The sequence below is a fragment of the Strix aluco genome, chromosome Z (genome assembly GCF_031877795.1).
Source record: "Strix aluco isolate bStrAlu1 chromosome Z, bStrAlu1.hap1, whole genome shotgun sequence".
NCBI lineage: Eukaryota > Metazoa > Chordata > Aves > Strigiformes > Strigidae > Strix > Strix aluco.
In genome coordinates, this window is record NC_133971.1 from 78,057,977 (window position 1) to 78,078,705 (window position 20,729).

Below are 20,729 nucleotides of genomic sequence, written 5' to 3' on the forward strand. Positions count from 1 at the left end.
TTATGTTTAAATCCTTTCTCTGTGTAGGTAATTGAGAACTGTGATCAGGTAACCTCATTGAACTAAATAGTTGTATTGTTTTAGGCTTTGCAACAACAGACACTCTCTCAGACCCAAACTGCTCTAAGTAATCATTTGATCCTGTGTATAAATCGACTTTCTACTGGATTAAACCATTTCCACTGCTAACGAATGGCTAGTTTTTCTCTTGCACTGTTGGATCTAGTGCTTTGTAAGGTAGGCTCATCTGTACAGAATAAGCTGTGAGGACTTTTATCTTCAGCAACTTTTATGTATTTATTTGCTTGGGCTGTAATAACTGATACTTTGAAAATTGAATGTTTTCCGGTTGCTTTCCCATATTTCAGCTAATGAGTGGTGCAGTTAGTGTTAATATGTGAAGAAGGTATCCTTGAAAATATTAGATTCTTGTCTGTTACCCTTTTGCCCTGCTGTAGACAAGCTTGCTAATCAGTGGGTAACTCTGGGTTGGAGTTTGAGCAGTGAATACTGCAGACAGAAATGGGAGCAAGCACTCAGCATTACAATAGCTGCCAGTAGAATTAGGTCACTAACAGGCTTTCAGCAAAATAGTGTTAATTTTCCTCTCTACACACTTAAGCACAGAAGGTATAGTTATAATTCCACATCTTTTCTGAGTGATCCTCTAGCATAGCATTCTTCCCAATGGATTATATATGAATATTTTAACTTCATGTACTAATGCGACTGCCCAGTTCAGCATTCAGCTCTCCCATAATGAAGGCTTAAGGACCAAGCCTGTCACAGGCTCCTGCAGCTGGGCTCCTGCCAACAATGCAAATGTAAGTTTATGCATACCTTTATTCATAAGCTAGAATTAGTCATATACTTATGTGTTTGCAAATTTAGGAGCAATATGTGTATATATGTGGTTACTGAGGCTTATTATCTTGCATAAATCAGCAGTTAGTTAGTCACAAGCAGCACTCCACTGCTTTGAGGCTTTGAAATATCTACTTGTGAGAGGGCACAGGTGATCTCTGATAGCATTTAGCTACTTGTTTCATGGGACTTGAGAATTAAGATGAATAAAATGCTGCAATCTAAACCCAGATATTTGATGAATGGTTCACTTTAGTAAGAATTTAACAAGTATTGGTAATAATTGCCTCCAATTGGTCTACTCTTTTGAAATAACGTGCATTATTTTTTACCATCTTTAATGATAGTTGATTGTGCTTTTTTAAAATTTTCTTATTCGAAAAAAATTACGTCACTTGCATTGCTAATATGTATATGCACCTCTGATCTTTTTAATCTCTTCTACTGTAGCTCCCAAAGACTTTCTGTGTATATTAAAGTCAAATATTTATGTCCCTGAGGCATATGCATTGTCATCAAAACACGTTTAGCAAATACGATCCGTGTACAGATCCAGTGTGTAGCTCTTTAATATGGAAAATTGCAGAAATGGGAAAAGCAGAGTACTCTCCAAAGATGTTTGAGGTGGTGTTATTTTTAAATGCAATGTGGGTTCTAATGACTTGCTTCCTGGTGAGACTGGCACAAGCTCTAGTAGAAGAGCATTTTGCAAAAGGAAGAAAAAGTGAGACCTTGGTGTTTCATACCATGAAATTTACATTAGAGGTTTTGCTGGTCTCTGGGTTTAGACAGGTAAGCTTACAAGAACATGCTTGACCTTGTGAGTCATGCACTATGTATCTGGATGATGCATATCTTTATGCATCTGATTAGATGCATAAAGTGCAGAAATTTTCCCAAGGAATAAAATACTGCAATAGAAACTAAAATTAAACTGAAGCAGAACATGTAATTTATATAAATACACCAAAAGGTTAGGTGTCCAATTAACTCTTTTTTCTCTGCAGTTAGGTTTCCCCTCATCCTCGCCTTCTCCCCCCATGCCTGGGCACTTCAATCTGCAGCCAGGAGACAGACCATTGAGAATTGTCGCACGTCTCTCGTTCCCACAGTCAGACTTGCTCAGCACTTTGGAAACAATAGCTGCTTCATTGCTGAGTTGTGAAACTAAAAAGTTAAATGTATCAGCAACAGTGCATGAAAAATGTGAATAACAGTCTTCCACAGGAAGAGATTTTTCCATGCCAGTGTGTAGGTATACAGGATTTATTGGTGACAGAAGCTAATAAGTAAGAAATCCTTCTTTTGTACATCATCTGCCAGCTCAATACTGAGAGAAGTAAACCATGAGTTTTACGAATAATATCAGGAAGGAAGAACCCTGTTAAATGGAGATAGCAAAGTTGGAATGACTTGTGTGTGTAAAATCCAAGGTTGTTTTTCCCTCTCCATCGACCTTTGTAGCCACCCTTGGGAAGAGAAACCAAAAAAAATAAAAGTGGTCTTCAGGACAAGCATCTTGCTTTCAAGGGAGAGTTGAGGGAGAGGAGGCAGATGCAAGTTACAGATGATATATTGATGGTCATGTGAAAATGATGTGGAGATGTGAGATGAAGTGCAGTTGTGCTCTTGTGGAACTGACTCACTCTATGTCCTATTAGTAACAGTCTCAATTTTCTATGAGCTGCTTTTAGTTTTAAATGAGGTGTGGCATCATTAGCCTTACAGACACTGCTGTCTCAGCACTTGCTGTGGGTTATATACAGGGTCTCAATTCACCACTTTTGCTAAGTTCTAAAAGGAGTGACAGAAAAGCATTGCTTTATTTCACAGCAATAAAAATTATACGTATGGGTCCTAGTCATATTGTGTATTATTTTAAAGTGTTCAGCTCTTCATTGCTTTGTTCCTTTTGCTGAACATTATTTTAATGGTTCAGGAACTGCTCAGGTGTTTTATCCCCCTGCAAAGAACTTTATAGCATATATACTTATATATTCTGACACCCTCCATGAAACAGCGAAAGAGCTGCTAGTTTATTTACATCAAGCAAAATCAATAAACTTTCTAAGATAAATAAATCCAACCAACAGAGAAGATGTAAACTTCTCATTTGGAGTATTCTGAAGAAACATACAAATTTTTTAGCATCTTTTTCACTATTGTGGACTGAGAGATCTCAGTCTGTGTTTGAATCAGTTTTGAAGTAATTTAGTAGAAATTGAAAATAAAATTTGAACTCTATTATATGTTTTGGTTTAAAACAATGTTCTGCCTAAATTATTTGAGATGGAAAGCCAGGTGTTAATTTAACTGAAAACAACTACATCTTATGCCTTTGGCACTGCAGTAGGTAAGTGATTTATTTCAGTTAGGGTAATACAGTTAAGGAAGTGCTGCATGTTTGTAGAGCTGGGGAGAACATAGAGGAGTACACTAAAACTGAGCAGAGTGTATTTTGGAGCTGTCAAAGTCTATTAGAGGGGTAGAAAGGATAACGCGAATGAATTAGTTTAGATTGAGGCACTGGATTGCTAGCTGTGCTGCTATGAGAACTGATCTATAAGTGGACAATAAGTCCCTTGCAGGTACCTGGAGACCTTTGTGAGAGGGGCAGGGCAGGCAAGTAGTAGTATTAGCTTCAGACAGCTGGATTAGGTGTGCGTGCATGTCTTTTGGGTCCATGGCTTCAGTGAAGGCTGAGAACAGCAAGAGAGTTAAGAGGGTAACGATAACATGAGATGAGCATGTGGGAGAGAGAGCGAGTCTCATTTTCCAGTAGCTGTGTCCATGTACATGCATGCACAAGTACATTTATTCTTTATAGCCTGGCAATGGTCTCTCTTGGGTCTATGAAAGTTATTAGGGAAGAGACCAGCTCTGATGCATGTCAACTCTAGAACTCAATATTTGATTTCTGAGTACTTAATTCCTACAGTTTGCCACCGTAAAAGGAGGATATGCATGTATATGGGTATATGAAAAGCTGGAGGGGAATAAAGTACAACTAACACAGTATGTGAAAGAAATTAATGCCAGCTTCTGTGTAATTACACATGGGCAGACTTGGTCTGAGAAATATCATACTATATTGTAGACCTTCCTTCTTTGGAGAGGTTGGAAGGGGAATGGCATCTCTTGACTCCCCACCTGCGAGTGGAGCAGAGAGGAAAGCATTTGCTCACCCCAGTGGAAGAGTAGCCTACACATGATAACATGGTGCAGTATGTCTTCATGTGACACGATTGGTACTTACTAAGGGTGGAAATACAGTAGGGCATGAGAGCTTTTGAAGTCTCAAGAAAGATTAATACAATGGGAATTTATCAGAAAATATAGATCTATAGTTTTGGGAATTGCCCATTCCCTCGATTACTAAAAAATCAATTTATTTCTTGTAAGTGACTCTCGTTCCTTACATTCTCTCTAAAAGGATATTGCATAACTCTTGCTTGTTATTCTCAATATATTGTGAAAGCTGCATTTCAGCATTTGATCTATTTATATGCTGTTTGTACACATGAACACAGACTTTCTTTGGATTCAATTCATTGTACCTTAAAAATAATTCAAATACCACAGGTTTCATTGTAAACAATGAAGGATTCCAACCCTCAGGTCATTGCCTGTTGTTTAAGAAAAGCACACTTGGAATTGCTTCAGTAATTATCAGTGTTCTCTTATAAAACTAAATAGGCTTTTCCTGTGATGGAAAGAAGATTAAAGGTCATATAGTTCAAAATAAGTTTTTGGACATTGCCAGATTAAGGAAAATAAACTCTTTCATTAATAAGGTCAACTTCTTTAATGTTTATTAGTTCATAAGGATGTACGAGCTGAAGAGAACTGGCAGGGACAGAATTATGTAGATAACATGACTCTTCTGAGGAAAGCAATTTTTTCTTCAGCCCTCTTTGTAAAGTCTGAGTGACATGGTCTGGCCCTTGAACCTCACATTGAGTAAAGCGCAGTTGACAATGTGGGCAAATGATATTTTCCTCTGAAAATAGGCTGTTTTGAAAAGTACCCGCAAAAAGTGAAACATGCTTTGGAATATTTGGTTTGTGCTTTATTTCAGTTATGTATCAGTAAAATGTAGCAAGCACTGGAGAAGTGGGAAACCATCTCTGTGTATTTTCATTTGATTCTAGGTTTATGAACTGAAAAAAAATGTGGGTACATTTGTTTCTATGCTTTGTAACTGTATTAAATGTTTGAAAAGAAATAGTGGGTAGCCATAGCATTTGTGATAAGAGGTGGTTTTTATGTATGCAATTTTAGGTATTATTTATTGGACTTGTGTGCCTTTGCTCAGTGTACTTATTCCATGCTGCATTGCAAAGTACAAGAATTCAAGGAAGTATGTCAACCATGAGATCACCAAATTCAAGCATATCAGGAAACGTGTGTAGTTGTATCAGATTTACTCAAATACATAAGTTGAATCCTTCATCTTACTGCACTCTTAATTTGCCAGTTGTAGTAAGTATCAAGAAAATTTTTGAATGGGTTAAAATACGAGTGTGTAAATGACTCGGTACCATTTCCTTCTCCAGCACAGCACAATAGCCTAGAAGATCAAAATTTCTCTTTTGGCCAATAATGTCCCTTAACCTTCACCCTTTTGCTTTGTTCTTTGTTCAGATGATTAGGTGTTTTCCATCTGCACCTCAGTGGGAGAAGAATCTGTGCTTGTTAATTTGAGCTGACTTCCTAAGGAAGTCGGGCTTATCTGATAATGCTTTGTCTGTCCTCTTACCCCTGCAATAACCTTTGAACACACTGCCCAGGTTCAGTTCACTCAGAACAAGGAGGTGAGGTCTCAGCATGCTATGTACTTACACACTTGATGGAACTCTGCAGCTGGATGTAGAGACACTGCTCTGAGGAAATGGCTGCGGAACGAAGCCTGGACTGCAATCCAGGCCTCTCTAGTGTGCCTTCTCTGTTCTCTCATAAGCCTTAGGGGGTAATCTATAATAACATTTGACTAATATGTAACAGCAATAGATCATGAACAGGCTTGCAGGCATCCCAAAACATATTTACTGTATTTTGGTAGTATTAGGATTCACTGTGTTTCTTAGAAGAATTAGTCTTCTCTTGTTACATCTGGTGAGCAGTGCAGTGTGCCCAGTAGTGATGGATGTGCTTGTATTTAACCATATGCTTGGTAGAAAATTGGTATGAGCAAGGAGTTCCAAACTCAGGAGTTAGACACCCAATTTTCTTTTGACAGTGTTCTTCTGAAAATCTTGTGCTAGAAACATCAGCTGTAACGTCTGGCTTGGGGACCACTCTTGCATGATGTCTGCTGGGCAATGCATGGCATGTGACTCCAGTAGGACCAACAGTTTCCTAATAAGCATATGTTTTAAATGAAAACAGGCATAATTCAGTGAGAACAAAAGGCAAAGTGTGTGAAATGTATATTTAGTTTGAAAAAAAAAATACATCTAACAAGGTCAGTTTTAATTGTGGTAAAAATAAATCATTGATTCCTACAGTGTCTCTTTGTTCTGCACTTTCAGTCTGCTGCTCTGCCTGACTGCTCTGCCTCTTCAGTATCACCGCACTTCTTTTTTCTCCCCGGCCTGGCTATCCCAGCAGGGATATTCTTCTCAATTCTCTCTATAAGCCACCTGGCTTGTTCTTGTTTGGTGGGGGTTTTTTTGGTTGACATGAGTAACCTGAAGGAGTCTTCCATTATACTTTCCAAATCCTTCTCAAAATTGTATCCATTGCTATGACTAAACTATTTGACATCCGCTTCTTCTGTATATTTTCCTTTCTTTCAAAAGGCAAGTCCTAAGGGTTTCAGTTTCTGTGTGTAGTGTGTTGTGTTGTCCAACAGGTACTAAGTCCTTTCGTAAAATGACCCTTGAATTGTGGTGCTTGTTCATGGGTTTCTTAAGCAAATGACTTCAAACTTTTGTGATTCCTGTCCTGTATGCAGTCTTCATACATCACCCTCCCCAAGTCAGGAAATCCCATGGAAAGAATCATAGAAGAGTTTTCTTTCATCTCCTTGTCAGATGAGGGTGCTTCTCATGCTAATCATAGAATCATAGAATGGTTTGGGTTGGAAGAGACCTTAAAGATCATCTAGTTCCAACTCCCCTGCCATGGACAGGGTCACCTTCTGCTAGACCAGGTTGCTCAAAGCCCCATCCAGCCTTGCCTTGAACACTTCCAGGGAGGGGGCAGCCACAGCTTCTCTGGGTAACCTGCCTCAGTGTCTCACCACCCTCACAGTAAAGAATTTCTTCCTTATAACTAATCTAAATCTACCCTCTTTCAGTTTAAAACCATTACCCTTCATCCTATCACTACAGTCTCTGATAAAGAGTCCCTCCCCATCTTTCCTGTAGCCCCTTTAAGTACTGGAAGGCCACTATAAGGTCTCCGGGTAGCCTTCTCTTCCCCAGGCTGAACAATGCCAACTTTCTCAGCCTGTCCTCATAAGGGAGGTGCTCCAGCCCCTTGATCGTCTTCATGGCCTCCTCTGGACCTGCTTGAGCAGGTCCATGTCCGTCTTATATTGGGGACCCCAGAGCTTGACACAGGACTGCAGGTGAGGTCTCATAAGAGCAGAGTAGAGCAGGAGAATCCCCTCTCTTGACCTGCTGGCCAACACTTCTCTTGATGCAGCCTTGGATACAGTTGGCTTTCTGGGCTGTGAGCGCACACTGCTGGCTCATATTCAGTTTTCCATCCACTACTACCCCCAAGTTTTTCTCTGCAGCGCTGCTCTCAATCCACTCATCACCCAGCCTGTATTTTTGCTTGGGATTGCCCTGACCCATGTGCAGGACCTTGCACTTGGCCTTGTTGAACTTCATGAGGTTTGCACGGGCCCACCTCTCCAGCCTGTCCAGGTCCCTCTGGATGGCACATCCCTTACCTCCAGCATGTTGACAGCACCACACATCTTAGTGTCATTGGTGAACTTGCTGAGGGTCCACTCAATCCCACTGTCCATGTCACCAACAAAGATATCAAACAGTGCTGGTCCCAATACCAGCCCCTGAGGAACACCACTTGTCACTGCTCTACACTTGGACATCAAGCCGTTGACCGCAAGTCTTTGAGTGTGACCATCCAGCCAATTCCTTATCCACTGAGTGGTCTATCCATCAAATCCACGTCTCTCCAATTTAGAGACAAGGATGTTATGTGGGATAGTGTCAAATGCTTTGCACAAGTCCAGGTAGATGGTGTCAGTTGCTCTTCCCTTATCCATCAACGCTGTAACCCTGTTACACCATTTGTCAGGTGTGATTTGCCCTTAGTGAAGCCATGTTGGCTGTCACCAATCACCTCCTTATTCTCTGTGTGCCCTAGCATAGTTTCCAGGAGGATTTGCTCCATGATCTTGCTAGGCACAGAGGTGGGACTGACTGGCCTGTAGTTCCTGGGTCTTCCTTTTTTCCCCTTTTTAAAAATGGGGGTTGCATTTCCCTTTTTGCAGTCAGTGGGAACTTCACTGGACTGCCACAACTTCTCAAATATGATGGATAGTGGCTTAGCCACTTCATCCGCCAGTTCTCTCAGGACCCGCAGAGTCATCTTACCAGGTCCGACAGACTTGTGCACCTACAGGTTCTTTAGATCTCTACCTTCAAGTACCCACCAGCTCTCCCAGTCTGCAGCTTGCCTATTTGTATTTCCATAGTGTTTAACACTCCTGAGATCAGAAGAAAGGAAGAACTGGAAATACTGGAAAGCAGGTGCAACTGTGTGTTGGCCTTAGATTCTGAATCAGCTGAAATATTTACTCAAGCTAGGATTCACCTTCACCCTTGTTGGTAAAATGCTTGCCTTTGTGCTTGTGACTGGGAGCCCTGAAAATAAGTTCTTGAAGTGTCAGTCATTTTGTCAAGCTTGTGTGTTGTGTCATGACATCTCACTTCACCTTGCGGAGCAGAAGCAGGCTGAGGTGGCTGCAAGGTAACTGCTGTGGCTTCCCAGCATCTCAGAGGTGATGCTGCTGTTTGGCAGCTAGAGGAAGGAGTGAGGAGGGAATTTTTCTCCTTGTGCTTGACAGGAGAAAAGCAACAAAACAAAGTTTGTCTCAAAGGACTGAAAATTTGGCCTTGTGCACTCCTGCACATTTACTGTATGATATCTTAACACCCTGTCTTTGTTTCCTTTTCCTCTGCTGCAGATTAGGAGAGTGCATTTGGTTCAGATAGGCAACTTGAATTATTTTACCAGCTTTCAGAAAGAGAAATAGCAGATTCTTAAATTAATTCCTCAGAACTGGGGAAAGCCAGATTCCCAAATGGGATTCAGCCTTCATTTATAAACGAGTTTTAGTGATTCATGTCCTGCGAATCTTTTATAATGTGGCATGTTGCCATGTTATAAAACAGAGAGGGAAAGCCTGCATTTAGATTACTAAAGAGAGATTTTTGTCTCAACTTTGGGAATTTTTTTAAGGAGGTGGAAGAATGTACTCTATTGAAAAACAGCCAAACCCCTCAAATAAATCTTATTAATTCTACTTCTATTTCTTTTTATTACTCAGCTAGCTTTAAAGTCAAAGACTGAAGGCTATGGGATCAGCAAAGCTGTTCTAAAGAAAGCCAGTTCATCTTCTGTTTCTGTGTTCATTGTCTTTACTGTCAGCTGCATTGGCAATTTGCTTGGTTTCCCAGAAATGTGTGCTTCTGGCATGGTCTTTCAGATAGGGGAATTTTTTTGGAAGCTTTCTGTTGGCAATAGTAGGATGTGAAATTTGATATATGAATTTTTATCTGAATATAGGCGCATTTTCTTTCACTTTGAAGGTTAAATAAGTGTCTTTGGGCAGAGACAAGTAAAATGAGTGTTCTCTTCCTGCTAAACAGAGTAATTTTTCTTCTAGCAGTGGGGTTTTGATCTAGGTGCATACTTAGCACCTGCATTTTTGCCTGGCTGTATTTGGGATGATGGCTGTTCAGTATTGCCAAAAATGCAGCCTGCCGTCAGTCTCTACAATTTTTTGATGGTGTGCTATATAATCATTTTCCATGAGAGCTTTTAATGTTCCATTTGGTGGTAAATTATTATTATGATACCTTTAACTGTGGAGAAAAAACATTTGAATTGTACCTTGAGAAAATTTATTAACAAATGGATTTCTTCTACTATGTTTAATACATATGTTTTTACTGGTTTCATGGTTTCATCTAGTATTCTTCACTTACAGTTTCCCTAAACCTTTTGTATAAGCTGACTTTTTAACCGTTTAGTTTTAGGTATCTGCTTGTGCAGCACAAACATAGCCATAAAAAGTGTGGCCACTGATCCTCAGTTAATAGATATTAAAAAAAAAATAATCTGGAGAGTTGTGACTGGCAGATCAGACTGCAGGCAGTCCAGAAAGATTTTTGATTTTTTTAATCTGTTTTGTTAGTTTGTTTCCAAAGTTGTTTCCAAGCATTTAACAATGAAATACATTCAGAGACCAGAAAACTCAAAAGTAGAACATAGCTTTGGAGAACTTCTGTGATTAGAGAACTGATCTGTTACAACTGACTAAGAAAATACTTTTTTTTTTCCCCTTTAAAGAGAATCGAGCATTTGGTCAGCTGTGCTTTAAAAAAAGATACGCAGAATCAGTTAAGTCAAGAAATACATAATATGAAACACAGTTAGTGGGAGAGATACCAGTTATCTTCTGTTTTTCCCTTTGAGAAGTTGTCTAAAGAGGGTGGTAATGTCTTAGCATGTTGCTGTAAAACAGCTGGGGCTGCCCTCGTTTTCTCAGTTTGTCACAGAACCTTTAACCTTCTTTACAGCTGACAAGGTTTTGAAGGAAAGCTGTCCACAGATACTTTCCACAGCGCACTATATTGACTTGGAGTACTTTCCCTCTCTAAACCAGTAGGTGCACTGTATGCATCAAAACATCTTCAAAAGTAATCTAAAAGTCCACAGTTGGTATTAAACTGTTTTAAATAAGGGTCACCATCCGTTGGCTTCAGTGATTAAGAATCTGAATCTAATTGTTCCTTTGTTAGCTTATTGGCACAGAAAGCAATTTAACATTACTTTTTTCTGACCACAGACACAAGGGTAGTTCCTCTGCACAGCATAAAGCCCTGAGCAGAATTCAGGACATATCCATGTACTGTAGCTTCCAACAGTTGTTGTGGAATCCTGCTTTTAGTAGTTGCTCTTAAATATGGCAATTATATACTGAAGCCTGCCATGCCTTTGCTGTTGGTATGGCATGAATTTGCATGTCAATACTTTTTGGGTACACATACAGTGTTGTTCCTTGGCATAGATTTATGGGAGGCTTTTTGCTTATTTTAAAATTTCAAAAGTGAAAGACCTTTTCAGGTAAGGCCTTTAAGATGAATTTGCTGTGCAAATACACTCATGCTAAGTCAGGAGGTTTGCAGTCCATTTGAGGATGAGATTGCAGTCTGAAGTACTAGATAAACAGCTACGTGGCAGCTTTATACAGTAGTATCCGGGGCTGGATCACACACTGAAATTGAGTCAACAAGATCTGAATGTTGGGAGAAAGCAAATATGGCATGGGCTGTGTAAACACATACTACGCATAGGTTTGCCTTAGAAAAGTTCCTTCATTGTGCTTGATAATGCTCAGGCCTCAGGGGGCAGAAATATTTCAAAGCTGAGAATACAGCAGATTTGGTCCACAGAGAAATATTTGTTCCAGAAATGATCAGAAATCTAGAAACTGAGGCTGGGAAATGGTGAAAAAAATTGGAATTTTTAAGGGAGGAGCTAGTAGAGACCTGATATCAATCATCTTCTGTGTAAGAGGTTGCTGCAAGGCAGAGGATAAACTGTTCTTTGTCTGCTGAAGATAGGATAAAGTAATGGGCTTAAAATCAAGCAAGAGATAGTTGTGTGGCACAATGCGAGCACTAATGATAGTGCCAGTGAAGTAACATGAATAGATTGTCCAAGGAAAGGAGCTTGTTAGGGGATGTGCTATTGCTAATGTTTTTTAAGATGGATAACTGTTGAAAATGGTTTAGTTGCAGTTGCTCTTTCTGGTGGAGAGAATAGGCTGACCCCCTTCGTACCATTTTTTAAAAATAAAGATTTACAACATAAAGACATTTACACTTAGTAGCAACTGCGCCTGTTTGTGCTCCCTCCAGTCCTGGTCAAGGTTTTGCCTTCCTCTGACAAGAGTGAGCTCTCTTGTCCTAAATAAATATTTCTGACTCTTACATTGTCCTATCCATCTTAAGAGTACATCTGCTTGGAGGATAACATGCTTTTCATATCTCTCCAGGGGTAGGAAAAGACCTCCATGAATTAGTTTGAACTGATGGAAGGCAGCTTTGATCCAAAGAAAGTGAACTTCCTACTTTTAAATTACTTCAATTATTTTGTAACTTTTTAATTAAAACAAGACTTAAAATGGGGATCTTTTCTACTGACTAATGGCATTTAATTATGTGACATGAGGCTTCAAATTGCCAACTTTTCAGCAAGCTGTAAAATGTGTATGAGAAGACAAGAGCCAGGGAGTCTACACTTCTTACGAAAGATTGTGGTTTATGAGACACTCATCATGCTCTGCGTGAAAGTACATAGGTTTCCTTTGGTGCCTGACTCTGAAAGAGAAATTAAAACTGTGTTTGAGTTGGGAGAATTTGGTATGACTCGCATTTCTTGTAATTCACTGCTATGATGTTACTTTTAAAACTGCTGCACTAGGGAGACTACTCAGTAAGTTATGTATTGAAAGAGTGCAGAAAATCAAATTTTCTTGAACCACATACACACACACACAAACACGTGCAGTTGCTGAATCTGCCTCATAAACCTGGCATGACGAAACAGGTTTTGTACAATCCTGTACAGATAATGTGTTTAGAAAGTGAGGGGCTTGAATTTTAATTAACTTCACAGTGCAGTTTTCTCTCTTTCAGGTGGCATCAGTGCTTTCGATTTCTTTGGCTTCTGTTAGCTGATAGGGGACTGTCAAGTGATTTTGATATAAAGCTTGAAATTTTGACTTTGGGCTTTTCTGCAAACCAGAAATGGCCTTTGAAGAAGTACTCACAAACAGATATAATTTATATGTACACCGCAAATAGAAATCAGTCATTTTATTCATGTAACTCCTAGGTTTGTCTGAGTGTTCTTCATGTTTTTGATGAAGTTAGAGGTTTGTGAGCAAAGTTTAAACCTGGAGGTAAAATCCCATATTTTCACTAGTAACATGGACAAATAAGAGACACCATAGGGCCCTGAGAGACACCAAAATGGAGTGGGGGACTTCTGGCATAGAGATTATTATATTTTATGTGGTGGCATCTTTTTGATTCATCTTTACCTGAACATGGATTTGTAAAATTTCACTCTTGATTTGACCTTTAACAAGTTGCATGGTATGGATACTACAGTTCAGGAATACATAAAAAGGAGAACTGAATTTGTCTGGGGGTAGTATAGCTTAAATTAGTATGTTTTTAGTGAGGTCTTCAGATGTCTTGAGAACATGGTGAAAATAAAATTATTGTTGAGTTTTAAGGGTGTTTCTTCCCTCCAGATGAAACACTGGCCTTTACCATAGCATTTCTCTCAGCTCCTGGGCTACCTGGGCCTTTCCCTCAGTCTGGTTATTGCAGACCAAGAGAAAGAAGTGGCCGCTTGTGAACAGCTCTGTATTATTTGACATAGTGCTGATATGTTTCTCCTCATATGGTGCAGATTGGTAAGGGACAGGAGAGCATTTCAGACATTCCCAGCTGTCCCCTGAGGGAGAATTCCTTAAGAAAAAAAAGTAATAAAAAAAATATGGTTGTATTGCAGGGATGAGGGAGCATACTCCTGGTGGCACCGAGGACTTCAGTGAAGAGAGGTTTCTTTTAAAATTACAGAGGCATTTAGACAAAGTCTGTTATTCTGACAATGATGTACATCTAGCTTTGGAAGAGATTTCTAAGGCAACATTGGGAGCCTTTCCACTTCTGACTTTTAAAAGAAGTAGCCTGAGCAAAATGGGAGTTTTACAAAGCTGCCCTGTAGGAGAGGCTGGCTCAGCTATGTTCTTACATGAAAATGGCCCAGCCCCTGCTTTTGGTCACTGAGAAGGCCCCTTGCTACATGGGAGTTATGGTCTCTGGGAGAGTGCTCAAGTCTTCAGAGCTTTCAGGTGGCAGGGAAACAATGCACAAGGGATTTGCTGGGATTTAGGATAATCTTTCCTGCAGTTTCCTTTTTGAGAACAAAAACTGATAGTGGCCAATGTGTGGGTGGAACTGAATGTGTTCCCCAGATCCCGCTGAACAGTTGAACTTCTCTTTGAAAAACATGCAACCCATTAATCTTCAAAGAACTCATTGAATGTAATATTCTAGATAATTTTTACCTTAAGGCCAGTGTTTACAGCAACAAGTAAACAAGTTGGTAGAGAAATGGCTCTCATTTTTTTTCCTCCAGACATTATTACATAACACTGTATAGAACCACTGATCAGATCTGATTCTGCAGTGGCTCGGGCATCCCCTAGCTTTGATTATCAACAATATGAAAAGTGAGCAGAGGGGAGAGGAAAACAGATGGGCTCTCCTGTCCCCTTAAACCCATATCCAAAGCAGGGCACATTTCCGTTCACAGTATACAAGACCCTTGGTGAATGTGACATTTCATCTAAGTTGAAGAGACCCGTTCTGGAGGAATACCGTGCCATGCCTATTCTGTTCTGGCCTTAGATAGTCCTGAATGAAGCCTGTGCACAGTTCAGTTTTATATGTCTGTGATTCTTCAGGTCATGTTTGAAATGTTTTGCTGAAAACATATGCATCAGGGAATGGCTGGGACAGTGAAGAGGTTTGCTTACCAGACAATGAAAAAAAAGGAGTTGCTACACCTGGGAGCAGCACTGAAGAAGAAAAGTAGATGGAACAAAGAGTGGCATTTCTGGAGTACCAGCTCTGGAATTTCAAGGGGTTTTTTTGTTTTTGTTTTTAATTTTAGAACTGACCAGCTTGTTGTAAGATGACCTTTATTCCTGCTTGAAGCTGCTGTTCTGAAAACAAACAGTAGAAGAATGTGGAAGAATTCAAGCCTTCGCTGCCTTTTCGCAATAGCTATTTTATGTTTAAGAAGCTTAATATATGGCCAAGAGATAGGTGAGTTCATTGCAGTGTAATTCACTAGTTATTTTTTCTTTGTAGCTTCTGTACTGACACCATTTAATTACATTGCTTTCCTACTGTATGTATGTTCAAAACCTGTCATGTCTGTGGTCACACACTACCCTAGAGATGAAGGTACTAGCAGGCCTGGTCTCTGCTTTCCAGCACCCAACGGCATCTTGTAAACCAGTACAAAATCAGGTGTTAAATTCTCCATAATGAACTGTGGGAGTCTGCCTATGCAGTTGGTGTAAATGTCCACACTGAAACCTTCTTGCTGTATATGTCTGCTGTCTGCGACAATTTCACACATTATCATTAATTACCTTTCTGTCATTAATTGCCCTCCATGTGGGACGATGGAGGAGAGCAAAAAACTCATTAAGTTTATCATCAAAGCTTGCGGTTTTGCCATTGGCCCAAAGCCTGCTTATTAGGCTAGGTTAGGAAGGGGTTTTGTGGAAAGAGACAGCTGCCTGCGTTGTTGCACACAAGTATAAACCCAGATTTTAGACACTTCTAGAAATCTTTCGGTCTGTGGCTGTCTGTAATCCGGCACACAAATCATTCAGCAGTTGTAAAATACTGGCCAGACATGCGTGCAATAAAAATGTAAAAAGAGTGGCCATAGATGTGAACAACAGAAGTTGTTTTACAGTTGGTCTTTTTTGATCTACAGTTTGTGACTGTATTTCTTATATGATTTCAGGTTCTCTGGGGCACCCCCAGAATTTGAAATGTGTAACACACAATTTACGTAAAATGATCTGTACTTGGGATGTCTCTTCTAAAGGAAGACATGGACAAACTGACATTTGCTACACCACCAAGTAAGTCCCCTGCATACCTGGTTGAAAACTACCAAATTTTCATCAAAGTATAGTTATTCTCAGTCACTGCCCATGGAATTTGTGATGCTGTTGTTTCCCAGCATCTCCCCATCAGTTTTCCTTGGGTGGTGCTGCATCCAGGCACTGTTAACTCAGGCAGTGGTGGGGTTTCTGGCAAAGTCTTGTTTCATGCTAACAATTCTGCTGCCAAAATCTGCTTGCTCTCTTCAAAGGACTGGAAGATGCTCTAGTTTACTCAGACTTCTCTGCATGTCTGCCTAGCCCTTGCTCAGAGTTTTCATAAGGGACATCTTTATACCAGGTTCAATCCAAAAGGAAATGATAGTTGGAAGAAGTGAATCCTGATGTTATGGGCCAAAGTGGTAGAATATGTGACCTAAGTGTTGAGATTCACATGTGGAAAAACCTGAAAAATCTCTTGGTGGCTGTCTTATAACCTTTATAAATTTTAAGCCGTCTGGAGAGCATTATATTAGAGGAAATGTAAAAATTATGCCACAATTACAATAGCTTTTCCAAAGTGAATGCAAGTTGAAAATTTTGAGAAACATTAAAAAAACTTAAATCTTCAGTGTGTTTTTCACTAATGAGAACTACATGTTCAATTCCTCATGCTGTGGGTCTGCCAAATGCTTATCATGTGCTAGGGATGAGTTCAAATCCTTTTTGCATCTTGATCCTGCCCCCAATCCAGATATTTGTACTGTCTTTTTTCCTGTAAATTCTTCAAGCAGCCCAAATTTGTCCTTGGGGTCCCAGGGCTTGGCTGCACTTCTTCCACCTACATGTTTGATTTTCTGTGTCTACTTATACATCTTTCATTGCCAGCTATCATTTCTGTACAAAAAAAATGCATATATGTGACATTACGGCCAGAGTTCAGGAGTGTAGAGTTCATGAGGTACTGCCCTCTAAGCCAGAACAATCATGTAGCTGCTGCTCTTTCTCCTTAGCAAAACAGAACAGGCTTGGGTCCCTGAAGCGAGAGGCTGAGAGCTGAGCTTAATGCAGACCTCCCTGGGGGAAAGATTTTGTTTTTCAGTTGCCCAAATATCCTCTAATAATATTTCAGTACAGAAGAGGAATACCTTTCTGAGCGCTTAAGTCTCAGCTGGCCTCCACTAGCCCAGAGTCTTGCATGAATCTTAAAAGCTCAACCCAAGCTCTTGACTGCAGTTGATGGGAGCTCCAGGGTCCTGTTCCAGTTCATAAGTGAGTAACAGTCCCTCAGCAGGAAGTCTGGCATTGTTCTCTTTGCTTTCCTTCCTCCCATCATTCTCCCAAGAGGAAGATCCGTATTTTTCCAAACTTTTTGCCTTTCTAGTTACATATCAGTGATAATGAGCAAAGGGACTTGACCCATCCGTTATTGTTTCCTGTATGTATCTACAACTCCAGACAAAGGCCAGATCACATTGTGCTGAGCACTGCACAAACACTATGCAGAGACTGTGTTTCCATCTGGGATTTTAGCAATTCTCTCCCCTGCCCTCTGCTTTTCCCTGCAATCTGAGCAGCTGAAGGGAACTAAAAGATTTGTTCTAAGATGGGGACACAGATGGGTAAACCTGCTCTTTGCACCCTTATGCCATCACTTTGAGAAGAAATGTAGGGAGAGGGAGTCAGAAAACATAAAGGGAAGTGAAGGTTGGGTTTGGGGGTTTTTTATTTTGCTTATTTTGAAATATTGATTCATGGTGACTGTAGGTGTCTTTTGGTTAAAAATTCAGGTTTTCACTTTAAAGTGTTCTCTTAACAACTAGGTAGCTGCATTATGCAAGTAGTGCACAGCCCATCACCATGATAAAAGTGACTTGCCTGTTAATCTGATACTAACCAAAGCCCATGGAAGTCTTACATCTTCAAAATTTGATATGGACCACTCTGTTATACAGAGGATTTTATACAGTGTTTTATTAGTGTCCTAGGAGTAGGACTTAACTTGCCTTAGCTTCCTATCAGCTGAAATACCTGCTTAATCCCCTCTGCCTTTTCAGTGACCTCCCCCCTCCAGTGTGTTTTAAAACTAAGGAGAAAAGGGTCGAGATTCCAGTCCCAGAGAGCTCCAGCATGATGACAATAACCACAAACAGCATTTCTGGAACTGCTTTTGTTACCAAAGAATTTGAAATTCACAAGAAAGACATCTGTAAGTATCAGGTTTTATGTATGTACATAAGGCCTTTATACTGTGATTAACAATGCTGCAGAAGTGTATATGCTTGCAGTTTTCTTTGGCAGTGCTCCTGTACATAAAATGATGTGCTGAGTCCATATGAATCTACCATATGTAATAGGTTGTTTTCTCTCCCCCTTCAGGGGAAGGAAAACCCCTCTTATCCATAGATCATAGAAGAGAAATCAAGGGTAGAATGTGAGGAGGAAAACGAAGTACAGCACTGTTACATCCCCCTAATCACTCTTTGTCTTTTTGTTTCCTAATTGTAAATCAGGAAGGATTTGTAAACAAGTTCCTAATTTACATACTGAGGTACCTGCATGGGGCAGAAAGTGCATTTGGTCAGACTTGGCTTGGGAAAGGCAGAATAAACTTCCTAGTGCCTGTTCTCCCATTTTAAATGCTGAATAGCTACAGAATGAATTAGTTTATTCCTGCAGTTTTGCAATATTTTAGGGGAAGATATATCACATGTCACTCTTGACAAGATCATATTTTCTTAATATATGCCCAAGTTACCCATTCTGTTCAAATGTGTATGAAACTGAGCAAATATGTTTGTGCTTGGGAGGTAGGCTGCATCGTATTGAGTCATAGATAAATTAGACTTTTTCCCAATTCCTTCCCCCCAAAGGATGAAGTTGTAAGCTGAAGATGGCATTGACTCCATCTCCCACACTTGCTGATAATTTAGTCTTTGGGTTTGGTTTGCATGCTTACTCCTTTAGTGCAGTCAAATTCTAAAGTCAGTAGCACTTCTTATCCATGTCTCAGTTTTCTCTTCAGTTGATTGCAACTTGACAACTTTAACAAAACACAACTCAAAAACATGTGGGCAACACCCTGTGTTCTCCAGTATCTTGCTGACTCCAGGCAGGATGATTCTCTCAGGTTCATCACAGGTTATCCTGGATAGTATGTTGACTGTGCTGAACACTTTGCAGGCTCTCAGAGCCTTGGCCAGGACCAAAGTTGGGTAAATGACACATTTTAAAAACAGGATTTATCCTGTACTAGGCCCAATGAACTGCCATAACTCTTGTACTACCATAATCGTTGCCTGCTTCTCAGCCTCTTGCTTCACCTACCACCCATTCATAGAAGAGGTACTTCTGTTTAATCTCCCTGTCCTGTCCCCATCACCATGTCATGCCTTTAATATTTCTTCTAGGTTAAAATCGCATTCACCATGATCCTCTTCAGAGTCTCATGTGAGCTTCTTTCATCCTGTGCTTCTGTTCTCCTTTCTCCCTCTCTCGCTTTTGTTGCCAGTCCCCTCTTCCCTGCTGGTGTCCAAAACCCCCTTCTTCCTTTGGGTTTTTTTCCATCATCCTCCCTAGATGTGTTCTCATGTACAATTCAAAGACTGTCGCCATGTTTCCTTTATCTCTTGAGGCATTGAATGGAGGTTGTGAAAGACATGATGTCTTCCTTACTATGCGTTATGAAGAGTCATGTTCATGATCAGTTACTCGCACATCTGCATGCTGAGATGTTAAAAGAAAATGCTACCCGGTGACTCATCAGCACCTGTGCTTTCCTGGGAACTTTCATGCTCAAGTAATGACAGAGCCCATCTTGTTCTTATTACAGAGGTTGAGTTACATGTTTGTATGGCTGCTAGCCAGTTCAGAGCAGAGAGATGTGGGTCTTAAACACCTGTAGAGCTGGTTGCTGACTAATGACTTGGATATGGCTTTTTTCCCCCTCTCTTTTTCAAGCGTTTGTTCCTCTCGCTCCACGCATTCTTAGTTTAACACCTGACTTTTCAACTTCCACATTAAATCTGAAGTGGAGTGACAATGGATCAGTCTTCCTATATGGACTGGATGCCTTTTGGCAGATTCAGATACTCCGTAAAGAAGCAATGGAAAAAGTCACACAAGTAAGTCCTTTTTTTTTCTTTGTGAAAAATATATATACAATTTTTGCCCTTGGTAATATCCTGGGAGGTCATTGGAAGAAAGCTGAGAATAATGAAGATTTTAGAGCTTTACAGAACCTGAATGTAGCCATGCTTCTGGTAGGTAACTTCTTGTTACGTTTCAAAGTTATGAGGACACTGGCTACTATACTGTCAGTACTTATTCTCAGTCACAGCATTTTATTTTTTTTTTTAATCTAGTACAGTTGTGGGTTTTTTTTAATTAGAACTGGTTTATGAGTTTCACAGGTACTTTACACCATTATTTCTGCTTTACTTCTCCAACAGTGACTCAAGTCTTGGTGGTCTTTGAATGTTCAGTTTGCCTTTTTTTTGCAACCACAGCTATTCCAGGCCAATTTGTAGCTCTGTTCTATAATTTTTAGGAATGGGGAAAAGATAAAATGTGCAGCCTGGGACTAATATTAGAAGAGTTTCATTTTGGAAAAGTTGGAACATTTCCCTGACTGGGAGAGGCCCAGGATCCTGGGATGTGGTATATACCTTTTGAAGTGCTTGGCGAGCTTCCTGCTTTCCCTCAAATGTCCGCCCCCTGGTATTTCTGGCTGTCAGTCTACCTGGCTGGTGGGCTGTTTAGCATCTTAGGCTTTTGTCCAAGTAAATTCACAACACAGCTGAAAGTTAGGCGAGACAACCTATCAGGATTTTATGATTTACTTCACTTAATTTGCAATACTGTTGACACCTGTGAGATTATGTCATTACTAACAGGTGTTCATAAACTCTCTCTTGGTTGTTTGGTTTTTTTATTTTGGAAAACTTTGTAG

At 40.1% G+C, this 20,729-nt stretch overlaps 1 protein-coding gene across 2 annotated transcripts in view; it reads left to right on the forward strand.

Moving 5' to 3' along the window:
- Window positions 1–20,729, forward strand: part of LIFR (LIF receptor subunit alpha) — a 56,120-nt gene that overhangs the window by 7,834 nt on the left and 27,557 nt on the right. For both annotated transcript variants that reach the window (XM_074811652.1, XM_074811654.1), the window contains exons 2-5: window positions 14,827–14,981; window positions 15,697–15,817; window positions 17,836–17,987; window positions 19,739–19,902. In XM_074811652.1, the coding sequence (XP_074667753.1) occupies window positions 14,900–14,981; window positions 15,697–15,817; window positions 17,836–17,987; window positions 19,739–19,902 (519 nt within the window). In that variant the 5' untranslated portion in view covers window positions 14,827–14,899. The remainder of the gene's footprint in view (window positions 1–14,826; window positions 14,982–15,696; window positions 15,818–17,835; window positions 17,988–19,738; window positions 19,903–20,729) is intronic.